At 52.5% G+C, this 23775-nt stretch overlaps 5 protein-coding genes across 5 annotated transcripts; 3 read left to right on the top strand and 2 right to left on the bottom strand.

Moving 5' to 3' along the window:
* Positions 1 to 1009: 1009 nt before the first annotated feature.
* Positions 1010 to 1855, bottom strand: K452DRAFT_327622 (uncharacterized protein; the record flags this gene model as incomplete). Its single annotated transcript, XM_033544932.1, has 2 exons — positions 1010 to 1674; positions 1792 to 1855. The coding sequence occupies 2 exons, from the start codon at positions 1853 to 1855 to the stop codon at positions 1010 to 1012; spliced, it is 729 nt and encodes a 242-aa protein (XP_033395930.1).
* Positions 1856 to 2576: 721 nt separating this feature from the next.
* K452DRAFT_288988 (uncharacterized protein) lies at positions 2577 to 3457 on the top strand. The gene is made up of 4 exons (XM_033540759.1): positions 2577 to 2646; positions 2737 to 2862; positions 2919 to 3356; positions 3412 to 3457. The coding sequence occupies exons 1-3, from the start codon at positions 2631 to 2633 to the stop codon at positions 3149 to 3151; spliced, it is 375 nt and encodes a 124-aa protein (XP_033395929.1). The 5' UTR covers positions 2577 to 2630; the 3' UTR covers positions 3152 to 3356; positions 3412 to 3457.
* A 680-nt stretch (positions 3458 to 4137) lies between these two features.
* Positions 4138 to 7807, top strand: K452DRAFT_52932 (uncharacterized protein). Its single transcript, XM_033546797.1, has 4 exons — positions 4138 to 5985; positions 6038 to 6355; positions 6408 to 6702; positions 6753 to 7807. Exons 1-4 carry the CDS (start codon positions 4516 to 4518, stop codon positions 7505 to 7507), a joined length of 2838 nt encoding a protein of 945 aa, XP_033395928.1. The 5' UTR covers positions 4138 to 4515; the 3' UTR covers positions 7508 to 7807.
* An 86-nt stretch (positions 7808 to 7893) lies between these two features.
* On the top strand, positions 7894 to 19933 carry K452DRAFT_273824 (uncharacterized protein; the record flags this gene model as incomplete). The annotated part of the gene is made up of 4 exons (XM_033539163.1): positions 7894 to 8272; positions 8343 to 8500; positions 8552 to 17984; positions 18030 to 19933. The coding sequence occupies exons 1-4, from the start codon at positions 8215 to 8217 to the stop codon at positions 19931 to 19933; spliced, it is 11553 nt and encodes a 3850-aa protein (XP_033395927.1). The 5' UTR covers positions 7894 to 8214.
* Positions 19934 to 20654: 721 nt separating this feature from the next.
* On the bottom strand, positions 20655 to 23068 carry K452DRAFT_309987 (uncharacterized protein; the record flags this gene model as incomplete). The annotated part of the gene is made up of 5 exons (XM_033543296.1): positions 20655 to 21285; positions 21354 to 21607; positions 21659 to 22075; positions 22125 to 22456; positions 22507 to 23068. 5 exons carry the CDS (start codon positions 23066 to 23068, stop codon positions 20655 to 20657), a joined length of 2196 nt encoding a protein of 731 aa, XP_033395926.1.
* Between the last annotated feature and the right edge of the window lie 707 nt (positions 23069 to 23775).

Raw genomic sequence — 23775 nt, 5'->3', positions numbered from 1 at the left:
GAACCTCGCCAATCAAAGGCTCCGTACATGCGACCGCCGCATCGCGACGAGGTACGCGCTGCAGTATGCCGTCGTAGCACCTCACTTGAGTGCGCCTCGCTGGTACTACAATATTCAGGTTTTTCATGCCAGTGTCTTGCGGCGAATAAAGACTGTGGATTGGGGAGAGGTTCAAATAAAGTTATTGTGAGTGCCTTTCACCGCATTATTCACCCCAATACCGGGGCACGCTAGCTTAGTCGCAGCTGCACATCCATTGGAGGTGCCTTAGCGCAGTGCACCAAGCTCTTGTACCTACTGCTACACGAAGAACCAAGTTTTGTCTGCGACTGCAGCTACCAGTTCTAGAGCAATCCTTCGTTAAACGCGAACATCTCTTTTGATTGGGTACAGAACTCCGAGGAAAACCTAGAAGGGCATTGCTGGGTTTGACATGCATATCGTAATTATCAACGCATCGATCACAAAGTTTGAGAGCATGTCCCTGGAGTTAACGGCTATTGCTGTGCAGGCCGAGAACGGCCGTTGAAGGCCTGTTTCGCACAACTTCCTGTCTTGATCCTGATATGCCATGTGTTTTGAGCCATCTGGTACACAGGAGGACGGGCACTCATGAACCGGACGATCAAGATACAGCATGGTACTGAGGCGTGACTCGCCCGACTTCCCCTGTACTGTTGTCATATTAGGTGTCCTCTTCGCAATTTCCCACAAATATTGCGCGTATGGATGCGCGTATGGATGCGCGTTCGTATGCAATGGCGATAGATGACTCGGTGGTCCGAGGCACAGGCGCCGAATTCCGCTGATGTGTCCACAACTTGTGACCATGGCACTATGCCTCCGTACATCGAGTGTTGTGAAGTCGTTCAAGAAGCTCAATTTAATCTTGGCGGTAATGGCAAACATTGCCTGCAATGCTGCAACAGCATACCGGAGACACTCCAAAAGTGTTTGGGACGCTACTAGTATCTCGGGCAAGCCTCACTAATTGGAAGCGGCACTGTGTTCACGTCAGCTCTAAACTACCCTGTGGGCCTGCAGCCCGCAGTCTGCTGGCGAAGAACTGCATGATAGGCATCATCTCGTCCCGGTTGCTGGGCATGCCGTCTCTGGCCTTCTTCCATTCTTTGACCTCCACGTGTTCGAAAGTATCCTTCATCCTCTTGGTGTTACTATCCGTGACAGCGGAATTCTTCGCGGCCTTGCAGACGATGACCGGTGTCCGACATTTCCTGTCAATGGGTTGCAGCGGCGCGGAGGAAGACAGAGCTCCCCCAATGCTCACCACACCACCGAGCTCCTCGTTGCCCATCTCCGCGGCCACATTGAGAGCAGCCATGGCACCTTGGGCAAAGCCAAAGAGCAGGATCTCCCGCCCTCGATAGCCACATTTGTCCATCAATGTCTCGCGTATGACGTTGTCGAGGAGCATGCGGGTAGATGACTTGAAACCGGTGTCGACCTCCATCTCGCCCGTGCCCTCGTCGAAGAGCATATCATCACCCCAATGGAAACCACCAAGGTCGAAGGGCAGCGGCTTCGGCGCGCGAACGGAGACGCAAGCGGTTTCGGGGAGGTTCAATTGGCGGCCGAGATTGCTGAAGGGAGCTTCGGTGTCGCCGAGGCCGTGTAACAGGACGAGGACATTGGCAGCCGATTGGGAGCTAGGAGCTGGGGCACGGGAAGCTGTTAGCTAGCTAGCTTCAGCACAGCCTTCCAATGGACCGGCTGGACCGGCTCTGCGGCGGTGTGGTCGAGGGTCCTCAGGGCTCGAGGGGTGGGGCTTACGAGGGGTGATGCTGAGGGTTATTGTGGAGGGGAAGTCAGTTACTGTGGGTAGACGTTTCGGCATCGCGGGCGACACAACGTAGCTCAGAGCTTCGCTGTTCATGCAGATACGATTCCACGTGGAGAGGATGCGTAATGTAGCGTTTCGCGTTTCGTATCGAGTATCGCCAAGTGCCAAGACAGCCAAGTGGGATTCCGCAGTGCCAAGTTTCTAGAAGCCGTCTTGGAGAAGCTTGAGCCCCTCTCGGCTCCCACACCACCGCACCCTGATCACCTCTAGCACCTACGCCCTGCCATTTACGTCAATACATGGTGCCGAAAACCGGCTGGCAGGTGTTGGGTGTATTGCCATCATTACAAACTACGTACAAGGCGTGCCGTCGAAACAAGACGGATCTGCCCCTCAACTCGATTCGAGACCCTGACGTGCCTGAGTCGTTGCGCCATCATGGGCTGGAAACGGACTGCTGCTCAGTGCGCCTCTGGTGCGGCAGTGCCCCGCCAGCCGACGTCCCGATCTGTCAGGTACCTTGATCGTGCTCGATTCTCACTCGTCGGCGCCAGGCTGGTGGGCCCCTCAGCGACTGGAACGATTCGGCCACAGCCCCGCGCTACTCAATGGGTTACGTATGTACGAGTTGAGACAGGTGGGATGACGGCACATGCTAGCTTCCGTGGTTGACCAAGCTGCCCGAGAGGGGTGCTTGAAGAAGGGTATATAATGCTGTCCATCTGCCGTTGCAATCCATCATCCTCAATCAACTCTCCAGCAACTCCTCAATCCACCTCCAAACCACTTCTATCTTTTCCCACCTTTTTACCACCTCATATCAATCAAAATGCCTTTCGGTTGGGGTAAGCTACCCCTCTCTTCTCAACGCGGCTAGCTCAAAGCTTCGCACGCCATCATCGAGACATCAGTGTGATGCTAACCATCCTATCTAGGCGAGTCTCACGATGCCTACGAGCAGGTCTACGAGAAGAACGAGTCCAGCCTGAGCCACGAGCTGGTTGCTGGCGGTGCTGCCTTCGCCGGCTTCAAGGCCTTCGAGGACCACCAGCGCAAGCAGGGTACGTAGCTCCCGTCGCGCCTTATTTCACTAGTATCGAGACTAATATTACGATAGGCAAGCCCGTTGAGCACGCCTTCGCTAAGGAGCTCCTCGCTGGCTTCGCTGCCGCCGAGGTTGACAAGCTTGCCGAGACCAAGGGCGAGGACTTCGTCGACCGCGAGCGTGCCAAGCACGAGGCCAAGAAGAACGCCGAGCACCTCTACGAGTCTCACTACGGCGAGCACGACGAGTACAACCCCGAGAGGGATGCCCCTGAGCACCTCAACAACAAGTTCGGCGGCTGGTAAATACCCAATGACGACTGGAATGAAGGAAGCGACCTCCATCAGTAGATAGCTAGGATGGCAAGGCTCGCTATTATGAGCAAAGTTCCACAATTGAACAAAGTTAAATGACCACAACCGTTCAGGTTCCTGCTTGTGATGATGTCGTATGTTCTGTTCAGGTTGCACAAACAAAGCCAAGCTTGACCCCACAGATTAGGGACAGGGTCTGTTGTGTTGAGATCAGCTTCGCCGTGCATACTGCAGCAAGTGCCCATACATACATGCAAACCCGTACGTAGTACATGGTAGACAACGGCGTTCGCAGCGGTCATGGGACGGTTTCCGAGGTTATGGAAACTCCAGGTCGACGACATTCAGGAGTCCCCGCAACTGGCTGACGTGGACGGGGCCTGGTGATCACCGCCAATCCTTACCGTCAATCTGGGAAATCCCGTGAATTAGCCGCCGACTGGTGTGGACCTGTTAGGTTGTTAGGACAAAAGCAGGGCGGACGGCACTGTCGTAGGAGTACAACCCTTCATTCCTATCTGATGGGTTGTCTTGAAACACAGGTCGTTTGTGTACTTCATCAGGCCAATGGATATGCGTGCTGCACCGTCTCCACGTGCAGCGCAAGCCCCGGCTTGGAAGTGACCTCACCGCCCTCGGGAGAAGCTCGCGTGGACCTTGCCGCTGCTCAGTCGGAGACCGCCTTCTTGGCTGCCCTCGTGCCAGCGAACTGAGGCACACTCCTTCGCCCGGTCGCAATAAATACGTCCAAAAGTCCAGCATGCTTGTTGACGGGCAAGTTCTCGGACCAGGTCTTTTCTTCAATTGAAAAATAAAGTTTAGAGGGGAATGAAATTCGCGAAGTTTGTCCCCACCGACTCCGCTACTTTTTGATCGACGCCGACTGACGACAAGGTTAGGGAGATCGAGCATGAGCTCGTTCCTGAATGGAGAGCCAAGTATCTTGACTACAAAGTGAGCTACCTTGGCGGCGACGCGGCTGTGTGAAATGTGAAACGTTCCGCTAATACCGTGCGCTCTAACAGTTAGGAAAGAAGAAGCTCAAGGCCATTTCTCGCGCTCTGCGCAATGTAGACCAAACCCCGCGAACGCTTCGAAAGAGAGGACCCAACCCTTTCACCCCGTCGCCCAACACCTCAGCTCCCACGTATTCCTTCTTGAACCGGCCACACTTAGGACGGCATACCATAGGTGATGGCGGTGCGCAGGACTTGCGGCATACTGTGCTCTCCAGGGATACCGGTTCGAGCAGGCGATCAAGAGAAGATGGCGATGGGCCTGTCACTCCTCCGCGTGACATTCCAGGCCCGAGTGATGCGCGTGATGCGCTACTCAAGAGGAACGAGGATGGACAGATGCCGCACTTGACAAGATATGGGAGTATCCTCGCCTCACCACCTAAAAGGTCGTCGAGGGGAAGCTTGCCTACTCTCGAACTGCCAGAGCCGGCTGTGGGGCCCGAAAATGCAAAGCCCACGTCTCGACAGGCTACAAAAGACACCCTGACGACGTCCCCGCCATCAGTCAAGCACCCCCATTTTGAAGCATCACCTAAATCCGGCAATGCCTTCGAAGTGGGGAAGACAACCTCGCCTACTCCTCCGCGTAGGAGTATACTGCCATCCAAATACAGAAGCATTTTTCAGCCGAAACGGGTCAACTCCATGCCGGACGCTGAGGGAACTCGCCCTTCCCTCAAAAGAATGCTGTCGGTAGGATCTGGTGGGTTACCGCAGACTTTAGCAGAGACAGATGTTCCTCTTGAAGCCTATCGGGAGGTGGATGTTAGGCAATCCGATTTCTTTAATTTTCTCGACCAACAGCTGGCAAAGATTGAAGAGTTTTATAAAGAAAGGGAAGATGAATCCACCAAGCGGCTCAACGTCTTGCGGGAGCAGCTCCACATAATGCGAGATCGTCGTCTAGACGAGATTATTTCGCAGTCATCGAAACTGAAGTCGAAGCATCGGAAAGCTATCGAGAATGGCCTACTTGAGGACGTACTCGAGGAAGAAACTCCAGAAGCAAATGGAAGCAAATCATGGCTGAAGCCTCTCGACGAAGCTTTGGAAGCGGCAAAGAAACTCCCGGATGCTGCCAGAGGATTTGCGAGACACAGGAATGCCGGAAAAAACAGTAAGGCCATGCAAGAACTTGGAACTCCGAGCGGGCCCGTCCCGTATGACCAAAACCGCGACTATGTTCGTCGACCGGATCCCTCAACCGTTCCGTATCGAACCGCCAAGCGCAAGCTCAAGGTCGCCTTGCAGGAGTACTACCGTGGTCTGGAACTTCTCAAGTCATATGCCCTGTTGAACCGCACTGCATTTCGCAAAATCAACAAGAAATACGACAAAACCGTCAATGCTAGGCCGACTATGCGTTATATGAGCGAGAAAGTGAACAGCGCTTGGTTCGTTCAGAGTGACGTTATCGACGGTCACATCCGCACTGTTGAAGATCTCTACGCGAGATATTTTGAGCGGGGCAACCACAAGATCGCTGTTGGAAAGTTAAGGGTGAAGTCTGCCAGGGCTGGAGACTTTACCGGGTCCACATTCCGTAATGGATTGATGGTCGCTACCGGCGTAGTCTTTGGCGTGGAAGGACTAGTCTACTCTTCAAAATACCTCTTGGGGGATGATCCTACAATGGCAATAGGGACAAGTTATTTGTTGCAGATATACGGCGGCTACTTCCTTATGCTGCTACTCTTTCTCTTGTTTTGCTTGGATTGTCGAATTTGGGCCTCTCAGAAGATCAACTACGGCTTTGTCTTTGAGTTTGATACCCGCACCCAACTCGATTGGAGGCAGTTGGCAGAAGTAAGTGGATCGACCGAGTTGAAAGCGATGACCACTACTGACGAATTTGCAGCTTCCATGTTTCTTCCTCCTGCTCGAAGGGTTGTTTGTGTGGCTCAACTTCAGTCACTTTGGCGGTGATGCCATGTACATATACTATCCGGTTCTCCTAATCGGCATCACAGTCATCTTAATTTTTCTGCCATTACCGCTTCTGTACCACCGCAGTCGCCGGTGGTTTTTGTATTCGAATGTACGTTCTAGAAGACTCCCGTCAAGTTTAACTGCTAACATTCCACAGTGGCGTCTTTTACTAGCCGGTCTATACCCAGTCGAGTTCCGCGATTTCTTTCTTGGCGATATGTTCTGTTCTCTAACGTATGCCATGGGTGTAAGTTTCAATCAACCTTGTAATTGCTGGAGAAATGCTTATTGTTTGGCAGAATATCGAGTTGTTCTTCTGTCTTTATTCTCGGAATTGGGACGACCCTGTCCAATGCAATTCTTCGCATTCTCGGGTTTTGGGCTTCCTATCTTGCCTGCCAGGCATTTGGCGTGCCTTACAGTGCCTGCGACGTTACTATGATACGCGCAACTTCTTCCCTCATCTCGTCAACTGCGGCAAGTACACGTGGACGATCCTTTACTACATGAGTCTAAGCTTGTACCGCCTGGACAAAACGTGGAAGCTGAGGGCCTTTTTCATCTTTTGTGCCACTGTGAATGCAATTTATTGCAGTACGTATACCCTCGGAAGCATGTTTACGACATTTGCTAACACATGATAGGCATTTGGGACCTTGTAATGGATTGGAGCTTGATGAACCCTTACGCAAACAGGCCTTTTTTGCGTGATTCTCTCGGCTATAAACAAGTCTGGATGTATTACGCTGCTATCATCCTCGACCCCATCCTGCGGTTCAACTGGATATTCTATGCTATCTATGCGAACGACGTCCAGCACTCCGCCATTCTGTCATTCATCGTCTCGTTATCCGAGATCCTCCGCCGTGCCATGTGGACGCTCTTCCGCGTTGAAAACGAGCATTGCACCAACGTCGGTCGCTTCCGTGCGTCGCGTGACATTCCACTGCCCTACGATGTGCCTGCGTCTTCGACTGAAATTTCAGAAGAACCGGACGCACAGCGCACGTCTGGTGATGCTCGGCCACACACACCAGTTTCGCCTGGTCACACAACGGGTGCCGACCTTGAGCGACAACGCACGCACGAGTCAACCCTTTCACGGCGTAGAACCTTTGCACCCCCTACGCCATCTATGCGCGGCATCTCGCGAGTGGGGGCACTGCTGCACGGAGCACACGCACAGGATTTCGAGCGGAAGAGGAAGCCGGAACTGGGCGAAGCTCCTGCACAGGACGATGATGACGAAGACGAAGAGGATGTGGGAAGCGGCGAGGAGGACGGGAAAGGGTGGAAGAAGGGGCATCCGATAGATGCACAAGCTGCGGAGGACATGGCCAGGGCGGAGGGGCTTCTTGATGAAGCAGGAGGCGTAGGCGTAGAAGCTGGACGGAGTTAATTGAGATACTGCGCCGGTATCATACGAAGCCACTGGGCTCATCGGGGAGACATCTTGCTCTCTAGACAAACTAGATTGTTGTCCGCATCAAAGGCCAATGATCTCATAATTGAAAAACCCAGTTTTTCGTATCTCAATAGACTAAAGATGAGCACCCTGCCTTTCCGGAGAATCAATAACCACGTTCCACGTAAACCCTGACAACCAGACCCATTGTCGCCGCTTTAGAGACAAATAGGAGTGGTGTTCACCCCCATACGGACCATTTCAGGACTAGCGTCAGGGCATGCCAAAAACGGCAGGGATCATCGCTCCAGGTCAAGGCCATGCCCGCGGTCTTCAAGTCCGACGCGCAGCGGGCGCTCCAAAGCTTCAATCCACCACCGCGCGACGACGCCGCACCCCACGCGCCTTCTTCCCCACTCACTCTCGCTTGCACGTCGCCGGTGCTTAATGCCTTTACGAGACCTAGAGTAATCGACAAACTACCTATCCGCCTAATAATTTCATCTCGCAGACGACAGCGAGCTCCGCAATCCTCCGCAGCCTGGTTACCTGCCCACGATCTACGCTCTGACATCGATGCGCCACCACGCCGAACGCTCGTAATACACGTATAGGGTTGGTCGCTATCCTCAAGGGCTCTTGAGGATACGGGGAGGATACTTGCGACGCTTGCCGCAGTTGAGAAGCTGCATATCGCAACAATGTCGGCCGACAGAAACATGGAAGCCTATCTGGCCAAGCTGGCAGATCCATCGGGGGGTACGCATATGGAACCCATGTCCAGGGGTACACGGTCTGATTGAGGGCTAGCTAACACCTTAGCATTCAGATCTGAAGCTCAAGACTGGCGTCGCGACAGAAATCCGTGACAGCATTGAGCTGTACTCTTCCGGTTCCACCTACAATTCCTTCCTAGAGAAGTTCATACCGGTCTTCCTCAAGCTGCTTGACGGGCCACCGGTCTTCATCAGCACGTCGCAAGAGCAGGTCAGTAACAGTCATCTTAACAAATATGTCGTTTCTGATGTGCTAGTGCAGAGGTTGCGAAACTGCGTCTTGGAAATCCTACATAGGTTACCTATGAGCCCCGCGGAAGCCCTCGAACCGTATGCGCCGCAAATCGTCGACCGGTTAATGGTTCTTGCGAAAACCGAGAATGAAGATAATGCAGTCCTTTGCATGAAGACGATCATGGATTTCGAGCGGCATCAGACCAAAGTTCTTGCTGACCGGGTACAGCCTTTTTTGGATCTGATTGCCGAGATGTTCGAAAATATGGATGCCGCGGTCAAGGAAACCTTCGACAATCCATCGGGGAGCGGCGGTTCACAGGCGGGTGTTCCGTCAACACCAAGTGGTCAGCAATACTCCCAATCGCCACGGCCAGGGTCGCCAGGGAATGCGTCAGCAGCTGGGGAACTGGGAGGTGAACAACAAACGGCGCGGCATTTGCTGAAAGGCATGCAATCTTTCAAAGTCCTGGCAGAATGCCCGATCATCGTGGTATCCTTGTTCCAGGCGTACCGGAATTGCGTCCACAAGAATGTCAAGCGCTTTGTTCCGCTGATCAAGAATGTGTTATTGTTACAAGCTGCTCCGCAAGAAAAGGCACATGCGGACGCAAAGGCAAAGGGTCAGATCTTCACGGGTGTGAGCAAGGAGATCAAGAACAGGGCTGCTTTTGGCGAGTTCATCACTGCACAAGTGAAGACAATGAGTTTTCTGGCATACCTGCTGCGTGTGTACGCCCAGCAGTTAACGGATTTCTTGCCTACATTACCGGATATTGTAGTGCGGCTCCTGCAAGATTGCCCCAGAGAGAAATCCGGGGCGCGTAAAGAACTTCTGGTTGCGATCCGACACATTATCAACTTCAACTTCCGCAAAATATTCTTGAAGAAGATAGACGAGCTACTAGACGAACGGACACTGATAGGGGATGGTCTTACGGTCTACGAGACAATGAGGCCTCTCGCCTATAGCATGCTTGCTGATCTCATCCACCATCTGCGGGAGTCATTATCGCGAGAACAAATCAGAAGAACCGTCGAGGTTTATACCAAGAACTTGCACGACACATTCCCTGGAACCAGCTTTCAAACGATGAGCGCAAAGCTGCTCCTGAACATGGCCGAATGCATTGCGAAGCTCGAGCCGAAGCAGGAGGCCCGCTATTTCCTGATTATGATCCTAAACGCCATCGGAGACAAGTTTGCAGCAATGAACCGGCAATACGACAATGCCGTGAAGCTCTCGCAGCAGTACTCGCAGCCTTCGATCGAAGCGACGCCGGAAAATTTCCTTGCAGAGAAGGATTCACCACCGGATTGGGACGAAGTAGACATTTTCAACGCCACACCGATTAAAACGACGAACCCCCGCGAACGTAGCTCCGATCCTATTGCAGACAACAAGTTTTTATTTAAGAATCTGCTTCATGGCCTTAAGAATCTCTTTTACCAGCTCCGCGCATGCAATCCGCCAAAAGTCAAGGAGGAGATTGACCCCAACGTTCCAACTCCGGCAAATTGGCACGAAGTTTCTTTCGGCTACAACGCTGAAGAAGTGGAGGTGCTCATCAAGCTTTTCCGTGAAGGCGCACAGGTTTTCCGTTACTATGGCGTGGAGAAGCAGAGTGGCGAACCTCAGAACCTGTCCCCCAGCGAACTTTTGGGCAACCAGCATATGATGTCCAGCGGAAAAGAAGAAAAGGAGCTTTTAGAGACGTTCGCGACGGTGTTCCACCATATCGACCCGGCTACATTCCACGAAGTCTTCGAGTCGGAAATCCCGCACCTCTACAACATGATGTTTGATCACAATGCGCTCCTTCATGTGCCACAGTTCTTGCTAGCGTCCGAGGCTACATCTCCGAGTTTTGCGGGGATGCTGCTACAGTTTCTTATGGGTAAGATTGACGAAGTGGGCACAGCCGACGTCAAGAAATCGTCTATTCTGTTACGTCTATTCAAACTTTCCTTCATGGCCGTTACTTTGTTCTCGCAGCAGAATGAGCAGGTCCTTCTGCCGCATGTCACAAAGATTGTCACCAAGTCAATCGACCTTTCGATCACTGCAGAGGATCCCATGAACTATTTCCTGCTTTTGCGATCCCTTTTCAGGAGTATTGGCGGCGGCCGATTCGAGCATCTGTACAAAGAAATCCTTCCACTCCTGGAGATGCTGCTAGAGGTGTTGAACAACTTGCTTGTGGGTGCTAGGAAACCGTCAGAACGGGACCTCTTCGTTGAGCTTTCCCTGACTGTCCCGGCTCGCTTAAGTAACCTTCTTCCTCATCTGTGCTACTTGATGCGACCACTCGTGGTGGCATTGAGAGCCGGCTCCGATCTTGTTGGACAAGGCCTTCGCACATTGGAGCTTTGCGTAGACAACTTAACCGCGGATTACTTGGACCCAATCATGGCGCCTGTCATTGACGAACTTATGCAAGGGCTTTGGGAGCACTTAAAACCAAACCCATACAGCCATTTCCATGCGCACACTACGATGCGCATCCTCGGCAAACTTGGAGGACGGAATCGAAAGTTCCTTAACGGCCCTCCTGAGCTGGCATTCAAACCATATGCCGATGATGCGCCTAGCATTGACATCAGGCTAGTTGGCTCGATGAAAGATCGCGCTTTCCCTATGTCTGTCGGTGTGGAGAATGCCATCTTCAAGCTCAACGAGTCTGCCAAGACTGCTGCTGCGAAGAAGTCTGATATTTTCCACAAGCAACAGGCATTCAAGTTCGTATTGGCACAAGCAAAACTCCTTATCGGAATAGACAGCCTGCCAGATGACTTTGCAGAGCTCGTTCGTTTGCAAGCAAATGATCTCATTGCTGCGAAGGGGGACGTCGGTCCCGATATCTTCGAGGCCTCGGAAAGAGAAAAGTCCAGTGCCAAAAAGGGTGCTCAGCAAGATACGCTCCGGAAGCTGCTGAAAGCTGTCATGTTTTCTGCGTCCATCCCCGAATTGAAGGAAGAGGCGGCAGCCTTCATGAACAACGTTTGCAAGCACTTCGCTCTTTTGGAGGTGGGCACGGCGCTTGCCATCTCCAAACACCGTAATAAGCCGTTCGACGTCAATTCTGGTGAGGGCCCTGTCGTCATCGAGACCAGAGTGATAATCGACGCGATAGCAGACAGCTTGTCATCTGACCATGTGGAGGTGAAAGAGGCCGCAGAGGACGCCTTGAAGGCTTTGTACGATTCCGCAGTCATCATTTTCGGCACGCCGGCAAAGGCAGAAAAGCTGCCACTCTTCAAGAGCCTGGCAGATACCTTTTGCCATAACTGCCACCAAGAAGAGTGGTTCGTCAAGCACGGTGGTACTCTGGGTATCGAGATCCTGACCACAAAACTTGATATCAGCGATTCTTGGGTTACGGAGGGCCGTCGACTCAATGAGTTTGCTAGAGCCCTTATGTACGTCATGCAGGACATGCCGCTGGATCTGACAAGCTCGACGAGGGTGAACGCACAGACGACGCTAGAAAAGCTGCTGCGAAGATGCAATGGGACAATCAACAAGGACGACCTCAGCAAACCTCCGAACTCGGACAACAAACTGCTCAGCCTTTGTGGTTTCCTTGTCACACTGCTTTCTCATTCGAACAAGCACGTGCGCTTAGCAGCTCAGCACAACTTTAAGGTCATTGCCGAAATCACTGGTTCTGAGCCTCATGAGCTTGTCCTTCCTGTCAGCAAGAGGCTGCTCGATCCCATTTTCAACAAGCCCCTTCGGGCACTGCCATTTTCGATCCAAATTGGCTACATCGATGCAGTCACTTTCTGTTTGAAGCTGGGTCACAACGTCCTCCAATTCAACGAAGTGCTCACCCGTCTACTTACCGAAGCTCTAGCCCTTGCGGATGCGGAAGATGAGGGTCTCACAGCAAAACCTCAAGAGCAGAGAAACGCTGAAGCCATTGTCAACCTGCGAGTCGCCTGCATCAAGCTCTTGTCGACCGCTCAAGGATTCCCCGAGTTCTCCTCTAACCCTCCCAACCAAACCTTCCTCAGAGTCATTTCTGTATTTTTCAAAGCGCTCTACTCCAAATCGCCGCAGGTTGTTGAGGCTGCCAACGCTGGTCTGCAGGGCGTACTCCACACCACCAACAAGCTTCCTAAGGATGTGCTGCAGAGTGGTCTTCGTCCTATTTTGGTCAACCTACAAGACCCCAAGAAGCTTACGGTTGAAGGCTTGGACGGCTTGGCAAGACTTCTGAAGCTTTTGACCAATTACTTTAAGGTCGAGATTGGTTCGCGCCTGCTTGACCATATGAAGATCATTGCGGATGCTCGGGTATTACAGGCCGTTTCATTTACGCTCATTGAGCAGAACAAGTCTATGAAGACTGTTACTGCCATCCTGAACGTATTTCATCTTCTTCCTGCTGCTGCTGTCGGCTTCTTGGGATCCCTTGTTCAAAAGATCATCGAGTTAGAAGCAGCCTTGCGGCGGACGCACTACAGCCCCTTCAGAGAACCGCTCATCAAGTACCTCAACCACTATCCTAAGGAAGCTTGGCAGGAGTTTGCCCCGCACATCAGAGATCATGCAAATGGCCGTTTCTTTGCCCAGATCATTGCAGACCCTGCTAGTCGTCCGCTGAGAGAAGTCATCGTAAACGATACTCAGGGTTTCATCAACTCATTCATGATCGACGACGAGCAGAAACGATGGCCCGCTGCAATCAATGCCATCCATGTGGTGGAATCGGTGTGCAAACATCCCGAGACAAGCAATTGGCTTGTCAATCACGATGACTTGCGGAAAGCTCTTCTAGAGTCCGGCAAGGCTTTGGAGACGCGCCTCAGGCAAAACACCATCGAGGCCAGTTTGCGTCTTGCTGTCGACCAAGCGGGAGAGAGGATTATGAGTGTTTTCACCAATTACCTCAAGCATGAGCCAAACAACCTGGACTTCTTTGTGGAGGTTATCGATGGAGTCACTGCGGAAGAGCTCAAGGCTTCGCCTTTGCTCTTCCACTTCATCTACAATCAAATGATCTCCAGCGAGTCTGTTGAGTACTGGAGAATGCTTGTCGTCCGTTGCATAGACCTCTACACTGGCCGCAACACGTCGCAGAAGACCAAGACCTTTGCCTTCCACTACATTGTGAACCCTATCTTCGCAATGGACGCCATGCGTAACTGGGACAATCTCTTCGGCACTAGCAAGGGCACCAAGCTCATGGACCGCAACATGACAGAGACCATCCACAACCGTCTCTGGCGCGTCTATTCCGTGGAGCAGGTAGAAGAGACAGGCCAGTTGGGTGTCGATCACTCGAGGATGGAACTCCTCCAGATGACTACTCTCCTTGTCAAGTATCATCATAGTCTCATCCAGGACGCTCGTAAGGACGTCATCAAGTTTGGCTGGAATTACATCCGTTTGGAGGACATTATAAACAAGCACGCGGCGTACGTGCTTATCGCATACTTCATTGCTCATTATGATACCCCACCGAAGATCGCGATCCAGATCTACTCTCAGCTGCTCAAAGCTCACCAGAATGAGGGGCGGCCGTTAGTCATGCAAGCGCTCGAAGTGCTTGCTCCGGTCTTGAAGAAGCGTATCGGCGGTGTCGACAACAAGCAGCCGCCTATGTGGGCTAGGATCCCGAAAAAGATTCTCACCGAGGAGAGCTCCAACCTGCAGCAACTCCTATGCATATTTAACTTCCTTGTTCGCCACCCTGACCTCTTCTACGAGGCTAGGGAACCACTAGCCACGATCATAATTCCCTCCCTGCAGAAGATTGCTCAGCCGCCTAGCCTGGGAAATGAGAGCAAAAAGATCGCTCTCAATCTCATAAACTTGCTCCGCCATTGGGAAGAGAGGACAGCCAAGGATACTGGCCTCACCATTGAGCAACTGTCCATTGGCGGCTCACGATCTCCAAAAAGACGGCATGATGGCACCATGGTTGACCACACCCCACCGGCAAGGTCCTACGTGGCTCCCTCTACTCTCCGTTTGATGCTCATCAAATACTTGGTCCAATTCATCATGTACATTCCTGAGCGTTTCCCGGTACCATCTACGAAGACGAGGGAGTCTACGGCCACTACCAATGGCGCTCCACCTGCGCAGTCGACCGACTCTGTTCAAATGGCGCTGCACCTGCTTCATGATTTACTTTCCTCTTTCTACTGGAGCGACCTCGACCTTGACAACATTTTGACCCGGGTCGAGCACGTTTCCACGGCCGAATCCAAGCAGGATGAGAAGCCTGAGGTCTATACTACCAGGCTGATGAACGCGCTGCAAGTTGTCAAGGTACTTGTCAACGTCAAAACAGGTGATTGGATTTTGGGTCATCTTCCCCAGCTGCAGAAGATATTGGAAAGGTCTGTGCGCAGCGAGAATGCGGAGATACAGGATTGCATGCACGCGCCCAGCGAAGCAGATGCCAAGCCCAAAATGCAGCCACTCCTGAAGCGCGTCCTCGAGGTGATGCCGGAACCTACCACGGATGAAGAGGGCACCACTGAAGAAACACCTTCTACTGAATTTGTTCAGTTCTGCAGCACGGTTGCAACAGAGGCGCTTTCCAACAACAACAATATTGCTGCTATTAACATCCTATGGACTCTCTGCCTGCGTCGGCCGGATGACATAGACAATCAGCATATTGCTTCGATGGTCAAGGTTCTCAACCACATGAGCAGGGAACACCTCACTGCGCCGAACCAGCCACAAGGACAGGCGTCTTTACCTCATGGCATGCGGCCAGATCAACCTAACGGTGCTCCCTTGGGCTCCTATGAGCATGAAATCCAGATCAGGCTCATTTTGAAGGCCATTGATTTCTTGGCCGCTCGCATGGCGCAATTGGGAGACCAGAGGCGTCCATTCTTGACGGTTTTGGCATCCCTAGTTGAGCGCTCTCCAAGCAATCTCATCTGTCAGAAGATTGTCGACCTTACCGAGGGCTGGATCTTTGACAGCAATGAGCCGGTCCCGACGCTCAAAGAGAAAACGGCAGTCCTATCAAAGATGCAAGCTTTCGAACAGCGTACAGACAAGACGCTCTTGACCAAGTTCCTCAACCTCGTCATCCGCATTTATGAGGATCCCAAGATCACCAGGTCGGAGCTTACAGTCCGTATGGAGCATGCATTTTTGATTGGCACCAGAGCCGAGGACGTAGATATGCGGAACAGATTCATGACCATCTTTGACCGCAGTCTCAGCCGGACGGCAAGCGCACGCTTGAACTATGTCATCGCGGGACAGAATTGGGACATCCTCGGTCGCTCATTCTGGTTGAACCAGGTCATTCACCTCATGTTTGGATCGATCGAGATGAACACTTCCGTTCACCTGCACAGCGAAGATTTCACAGTCATGCCGATTTCAGCACTCTATGGATCCTATTCGAAGGATTCTCGTGCTAGCGATGTCATAGTAGACGACCAACTTGAGTCCTACATTTCAGCTCATCGGCAGTTTATGAACTCCATCAGCGATGTCAAAATTCGCGATCTCTTTGAACCTCTCACTCACCTTCAGCACGTCGATCCGGACCTGGCGCACGACATTTGGGTGGCCTTCTTTCCCCTTTGCTGGTCTGCGCTTCCGAGGGAGGACCAAGCAGATCTTGAAAAGGGCCTTGTTGCTCTGCTCACCAAGGATTACCACATCCAGTCGATTGACGAGAGGCCCAACTGCGTGCAAACTGTCCTCGAGGGCGTTGTCAAGGCGAGGCCAAGAGTCAAATTCCCACCTCATGTCATGAAGTTCCTTGCGCAGACCTACAACGCGTGGTACACTTCTCTGTGCTACATGGAAGATTTCGCTATCGACCCCATTATTGACACCGCGCCCATCAGGGAGAGCAACCTTGATGCATTGCTTGAGGTTTACTCTCAACTCGAGGAGCATGACCTGTTCTACGGCACTTGGAGAAGACGCTGCCAGTATGTTGAAACGAACGCGGCATTATCTTACGAACAGAATGGTATGTGGGACAATGCTCAAAAGTTGTACGAGACGGCCCAAATCAAGGCTCGCACAGGAGCTCTGCCTTTCTCTCAAGGCGAGTACATGCTCTGGGAAGATCACTGGGTGGTGTGCGCGCAAAAGCTGCAACAATGGGAGATCCTGAGCGATTTTGCCAAACATGAAAACTTCAGCGACCTCTACCTTGAATCCATGTGGAGGATCTTTGATGCTTGGCAAAATAACGAGACGCGCGAGCAGTTGGAGTCGAGCATCAAGGCGGTCTCAGACTCCCCTACGCCTCGGCGCATTTTCTTCCAGGCTTTCATGTCGTTACTTAAGCTTCATGGTCAGACGGAGGCTCCTCAAGATTTCAACAGAATCTGCGATGAAGCCATCCAACTATCCATTCGGAAGTGGCACCAGCTTCCCAAGAGGATTACCAATGCTCATATTCCACTGCTGCAAAACTTCCAACAGTTGGTTGAGCTCCACGACGCTAGTGTCATCTGCACCAGCTTGGCTCAAACAAGTCAGCAGAACTTGGACCACAAGTCTCAGGAACTCAAACTCCTACTCAGCACGTGGCGTGATCGCTTGCCCAACTTCTGGGACGACATCAACGCATGGCAGGACCTTGTCACATGGCGTCAGCACATCTTCCAGCTCATCAACGGCAAGTACTTGCAACTTCTGCCTCAGCAGCAGGGTAATGCTTCTGGAAACTCGTACGCCTACAGGGGCTACCATGAAACGGCTTGGATTATCAACAGATTCGCTCACGTTGCTCGTAAACATAGCCTTCCGGAGGTTTGCATCAACCAGCTTAGCCGGATCTACACGCTGCCAAACATTGAGATCCAGGAAGCTTTCCTCAAGCTTAGGGAGCAAGCCAAGTGTCACTACCAGAACAAGACTGAGCTCAACAGTGGCCTTGACGTTATCAACAACACCAATCTCAATTACTTTGGTGCGCAACAGAAGGCCGAGTTCTATACTCTTAAGGGCATGTTCCTTGCGAAACTGGGCCAGAAGAGCGACGCGAACGATGCCTTTGGCAGTGCGCTCTACTTTGACATCAAGTTGCCCAAGGCTTGGAAGGAATGGGGTCGTTATAACGACAATCTGTTCAAAGAAAGCCCGCAAACCCTGGACAAGGCCGCATCGGCAATCAGCTGCTACTTGGAAGCTGCAAGCCAGTACAAAAACCACAAGTCGCGCGAGCTTCTTGGTCGTATCTTGTGGCTTCTTAGCCTTGACAATTCTGAGCACCTTTTGTCTAAGACCTTTGAGCAGTTCAAGGGCGATACCCCGTCGTGGTACTGGATCACCTACATCCCTCAATTGTTTATCGGTCTTTCTCGTCCCGAAGCACCCATTTGCCGGAAGGTACTCGGCCAGCTTGCCAAGACATACCCACAGGCCTTGTTCTTCCAACTCCGTACGAGCCGTGAGGACATGCACGCCATTCGCAAGCAACAGGAGGCAAAGGAAGCGAGGGAGAAAGCTATCCGTGAGAAGCAGGCGAAGGCCCAACAGGCCAGCCAGCATAACCAAGCCCAGAATCAGAACCAGGCTCAGAACTCTCCACAGATCAAGCAAAGCGGCTCCCCTCCAAGACCGGGTACCGCTAATGGAGAGCAGAGGCCTGGAAGTCAGGCTGGTGGTAACAACAATCAACAGCAGGGTGGCCAGCAACAGCAGCAACAAAACCAGCAGCAACAGGCCAATGGGCAACAAAATGGTGGGCAACAGGGTTCTGGTACTCCGAAGGTCGAGGGTGCACCTGGTCAATCGACGCCGGGCGAGCAACCCGCGCAGCCGAAGAAGCCTTGGGAGTATGTGGAAGAGGTTATGGCAGCGCTCAAGACTGCATTCCCTCTTCTTGCACTGTCCATGGAAACCATGAGCGACGGTATCGCCAAGCACTTCAAGTGTCCTCCTGATGAGGATGCCTACAGGCTGATCGTGGCTTTGCTGAACGATGGTCTAAGCTATGTCGGTCGTCAACCAGCATTGTACGCACAAGATGTCAAGCTGCCTAGCTCTACCGAGGCCAACATTACGCGTTTCGCTGAGTCGGTCCTTCCGCCGCACATCCGCCGGTCCTTTGAGGCGGACTTCGTCAACAAGAAGCCTACGATGTATGAATACATTCAGAAGCTTCGCAAATGGAGGAACAGATTCGAGGAGAAGCTGGATCGTCGTCGGCTTACGCACTACTTAGAGCAGTACACGACCCATCTTAGCGACTTCAAGTACCAGAAGTTTGACGAGATTGAAGTCCCCGGTCAGTACTTGCTTCACCGCGACAAGAACCAGGACTTTGTCCGCATCGAACGCTTCCTTCCCGACATTGATCTGGTTCGTACTGTTGGTTTCTGTCACCGTCGTCTCAAGATTCGTGGCCATGATGGCAGCACTCATCCGTTTGCTATCCAGCACCCTGCTGCCAGAAACTGTAGACGCGAGGAGCGCATCTTGCAGCTGTTCCGCATCTTCAATACCACCTTGTCCAAGCGCAAGGAAAGTCGACGTCGCAACCTGCAGTTCACTCTGCCGCTGATGATTCCTCTGTCGCCTGGTGTCCGTATGATCCAGGACGACTCATCCTACATCAGTCTGCAGGGCATTTACGAGGACTACTGTCGCCGCAATGGCGTCAACAAGGATGGCCCGATCCTTTTCGCGATCGAGAAGCTCCGCAGTATCGGACCGCAACTGATGAATCCGGTTCCACCGGCTGGACACCCGAACTCCGAGATGGCCAGGCAGCGGAACCTGGAGCACAGTAACGCCGTCCGCTTGGAGATCTTTGCTGCTATTCAGGAGAAGTATGTTCCTCCGACTGCAATGCTGGACTACTTCAACGCAACATACCCATCCTTCGCCGACTTGTGGCTCTTCCGCCGGCAATTCTCGTACCAGCTCGCCGCGCTCACCTTCATCACCTACGTCATGCACATGAACACGCGCTACCCTCACAAGATGAACATCTCACGAGCATCAGGCAAGATCTGGGGCAGCGAGCTGATCCCAGCCATGGCAGGCGGCAAGCCGCTCTTCCACAACCCGGAGCCGGTGCCATTCCGGCTGACGCCGAACCTACAAACGATGATGGGCCCGCTCGCGACCGAGGGCATCTACGCGCCGGCGCTGATGGCCATAGCGCGGTGCCTGGTAGAGCCCGAGGGCGAGATCGAGATGCAGCTGTCGATATTCGTGCGCGACGAGATGGTGCACTGGCAGACGCAGCAGCACCGCAACAACGTGGCCGACGGCGCGCTGCGCGACAGCGTCGAGCACAACTCGAGCCAGATTGTCAAGCGCGCTAAGAGCCTCGCCGAGGTCCCCAGCAGTGGCAACTTGCCCGCTAACCAGACTGTTGTCGACCTTGTTGCTGCGGCTGTCAATCCGACGAAGCTGTGCATGACGGATCCGTTGTGGATGCCGTATCTGTGAGGGGGGAAAGAGAGAGTTTAAGGAAAGATGGATGCTTGGTGTTGGGCAAGAGTATGGGGGTTCTAGGTCAGTGGGGGGGAGGGGTGGATGGATGGACTAAACTGCACATCTTGGGGCATCAGCATAGGCGTATTGGGGGTTTTATGATGGAAAAGATGTTGCGGCTTGGTGGTTAGGTGATTAGAGCGATGGTTTGGTAGAGATTTTGTCCCCTTTTTTTTTTTCGTTTTTTCTTTTTTTTTTTTCCCTTTTCTTTTAACTTTCACTTTTATGATTTTTTCTTCTGCTCTTTTCTTTCCTTTTCTTTTTTGAGCTTCTCATAATGGGGCTATATGTACGCCCTTTACGAGCGTGGCGTTTTGAGGTTGCGAAGACATTGTTTGCGGATTGCTAGTTTAATTCTTTTTCTTCTTAATTGGAGATGAATTTATTCCTTTGCATTTTTCGATTTGAGATTTGAGAGTCGTGGTTTGCCTTTTAAAGCTGCTGTGCTGTCTGTTTCCCGCCCAATACTATTTCGCTTGCTTGATACCAATTATCATAACCGAAGGTGGAGTATAATATATACACATATCGTACAAGGCATCATCTCCCTACACCAACTCAATCTAACCCATCCCTTTCCTTGAGCGCCTCGCCAAAACAAAGAGTCTCAACTCCAAGCCTACATACCTCACAAAAACGATACGTCCAACTCCAGCCCCACGCCAACCAACAGAGCCTACAGCAAGTCAAAGCTAGCATCAAAGCCAGACCAGTCCTCGCTCTGGCCGAACAGATCCGCGCGCAGCCAGTCCATCGAGGGCTGCACGTCGAACAGGGCCGAGAACATTTCCTCGTTGGAGCTGGTCTGGTGGTTGTTTTCTTCGCGCGCTCTTGCGTCGGCGATGCTGCTGATCAGATAGGGCGGGAACCATGGGAGGCCGAGGCCTGGCGGGCGAGTATCTTCTGGCGCGGTGGGACGGGAGGGAGGGGCAGGGGGGCCGATGCTTGGCGCGGCGGAGGCGGTTGGGGGTCTTTGTGGGGCTTGCTGCTGCTGCTGCTGCTGCTGCTGCTGCTGCTGCTGCTGTGGTTGGCTGTGATGGTTTGTGGTAGTGGCGGAGGTGTTGGGGCCGTGGGGTTGGTTCGGGTGAGTGCTGGTGCTGTTGCTGTGGGGCTCGACGAGCGGCTTGCAGAGGGCTAGGAGCGTGGTGCAGAGTTTTGCGAGGCGGGGGCCGGCTTGGTTGACGCGGGGGAGGTCGGCCAGGTGGCTGACGAAGTCTTTCATGAGGTCGTAGTCGGCGGCGTGCGAGGTGGCGACGACGTTGCAGAAGAGGACGAAGAACGGGCGGAGGGGGTAGTAGAGTACCGTCCTGCGGTTCTTTTTGTTAGGAGACGAGCGTGGTGGGCGCGCGTTGAGTTGGGGGTCGGTGTTGCTTACCAGGACATGAAGGATGGCCAGCGCCGGCTGTTGGCGTTGGATACCCCTGCCGCGAGGTACTTTTTGAGATCGCTGAGGGATTGGAAGGCTCGTCGGGCGTGCTCCAGGCATTGCTCGCCTTTGAGGATGTCGCTGACAATACCATCGTTGCCGGAGCGTAGGATTACAGTCATTTGCGAATGGTAAATGAAGTCCGTTGCCATCCATTCATAGATGTAATCAGGGACGGTAGAGTGCGGAGAAGTTGTGCGTATCTGAAAACATCAGTTGTCGATCAGATCGAATCAGTCACTCACTGGACATACCTCTGCCATTTTGTTCTTGAGTTGGAACATCTGTTGCTTCAACGAGTTGATGCTGGTAGCCTTCCGCTCCTTGTCTAGCTGAAATTGCACTTCGGTAAGAAAAGAGCCCTGAATTTTGGCGAGTTGCAGCAAAGTCCACAAGATAGCTGAGCGAGGAACGCCCAAATCAAGTGGAATAAGCGTATCCACTGGGCTGCTCATGATAGGCAAGGAGACAGGACGTCCGAGGCTGAGAGAAAGTCCTTTATCCATGATATAGATCCAAATGAAACATCCTGGGGCTTCAAGATTCTCGCCTATAGGTAAATCAGCAGTTGAGTGTCCTTCAGGTAGACCGAGCGTGACGCAGATATGGGACGCCGTCGCTATAAGTACCCAACCTGTGGAGGTATCGCCAAGCTTCTGGCAAAGGATAGCCTGCTGGAGGTAAGCCTAGTCTCATCGAGCTTGTATAGAGGAGACCTACACCTGCTAAAAGAGCTTGTAGAAGCAGTAGATTCGGGGTGGTCAGAATGTTAATATAGTTCATGGCAATGCGCGCTCTTCGGAGATACGCTTCTCTAGTTTCGAGAAGCTGCTCTTGTAGAGCTTGGCTTTCGCCTTGCTCACCAAGGGAATGCAAAAAAGAAAAGGCAAAGGCATTAACGCACAGTGCATATTGAACAAGGGTTACCTCGTCCGCATCTTTTTTGATCAATCCTACGCTCATTTTCTCCATAGATACGCGTGATATGAAGGTTGAGTAATCCAGAGCATCCGCCGTGAGAAGGCTTGGCCGCTTCGTCGGTTTATAGGCCTCTGCGCTGCACTTAGTGAAATCGAACATTTAATCGCATGCTGAAGCTTACCAGTAAGCATCATGTGCAGGAATTCTGGGGGCGGGGGCGTTAATGCGTCCGATAACGCTTGTTTACAGGTATCTGTGCCCGGCTTATTTTGTTTGATCTTTGGAGGGGTTGTCATTTGATTGATGAACTGCAGCGCGGATTCCAGCACTGCGCGTCTTTCAGTGTTGATGTGCACTCCATCTTCCAGCTCTCCTTGGATAAAGTTCTGCGCCTCTATTCTTGTGACAGCGGCAAAATCATGCTCTGGTACGGTTTTTGAGGCTTCATTGGGTGAATTCTGCTCGGATTGATTGGGTTGCCGCTGGTCATCCTCTTCTTCTTGATTCGATTGCTGCGCTACTGATCCAACACGCCTACGCTTTGTACTAGGTTGGTCTCGATCGGCATGCTCTGTTGGGTCGGGAGGGCTGGAAGACCCAGGGGTCCGTCCGTGACTTCTTTCTTCATTCTCTGTTGGAGGTTCCCATGGTGACCCACTTCGGCGTTCTCTTGAAGGGTCCGTAGAGAATATGGAGGCCAACCGAGTCACAGAGTTCTCAAGGCGAGATAGGCGGTTAGCCATCTCAGTTCTGCCATCACTGAAATGTTTTAGTTTCAATGCGTCCCAAATACTTGCAAGACCAGAAGTAATATCGCCACACTGACTTTGCACCAGCTGATTGCCGGGGTCGCCCAACCCGCTTTGGTCGCGTCCTTAGGCACTGAGTTTTGGCATCGACACAGTTGCCACAGGGGTTTTCTCGATCACATTTGATCTGTAGTAACGGTCGGTGAGTAGGCATTTCAGAGAAGACACGGGACAGTCAGACCTTCCGTGCATAACACAAGTCGCACTAGAATGAAGTTAGCAGGACAAACAGCATCAAACTAACTACACTAATCACCGGAATAGCTCAGGGATACTAAGCAAATGGGCGACTGATGATAGGTGGCCTTACAGCAGGATGTTGCGACTGAGTTGGTGCCCCATCCGCGACTCGCGGTATGGCTGACATCGTTGGCAGGCAGAGCTACGGCTAGCTACCGGTAGGAGTATGGGAACTGACTCGCCTCAACCGATGCTTGGATCTGGCGAGGGAGGTGTTGCTCTGAGAAGATGCTACGGTAATCTGGCATGGCGGAGCGGAGTTTCGTAAAGACATAGTGTGTGTAATCAGCTTCTTTCTTTTGGGGGTCGGTCGGAGGATGAGTCACGTGTGGCTCGGCCGACAGTGCGCATCACCGAGTCCCGAGCTGCCACCTACTCGTAGAAGTAGTTAACTCGCCGGA

This window comes from Aplosporella prunicola, assembly GCF_010093885.1.
Source record: "Aplosporella prunicola CBS 121167 unplaced genomic scaffold K452scaffold_17, whole genome shotgun sequence".
Lineage (NCBI taxonomy): Eukaryota > Fungi > Ascomycota > Dothideomycetes > Botryosphaeriales > Aplosporellaceae > Aplosporella > Aplosporella prunicola.
This window is presented reverse-complemented; position numbering and strand designations above follow the sequence as displayed.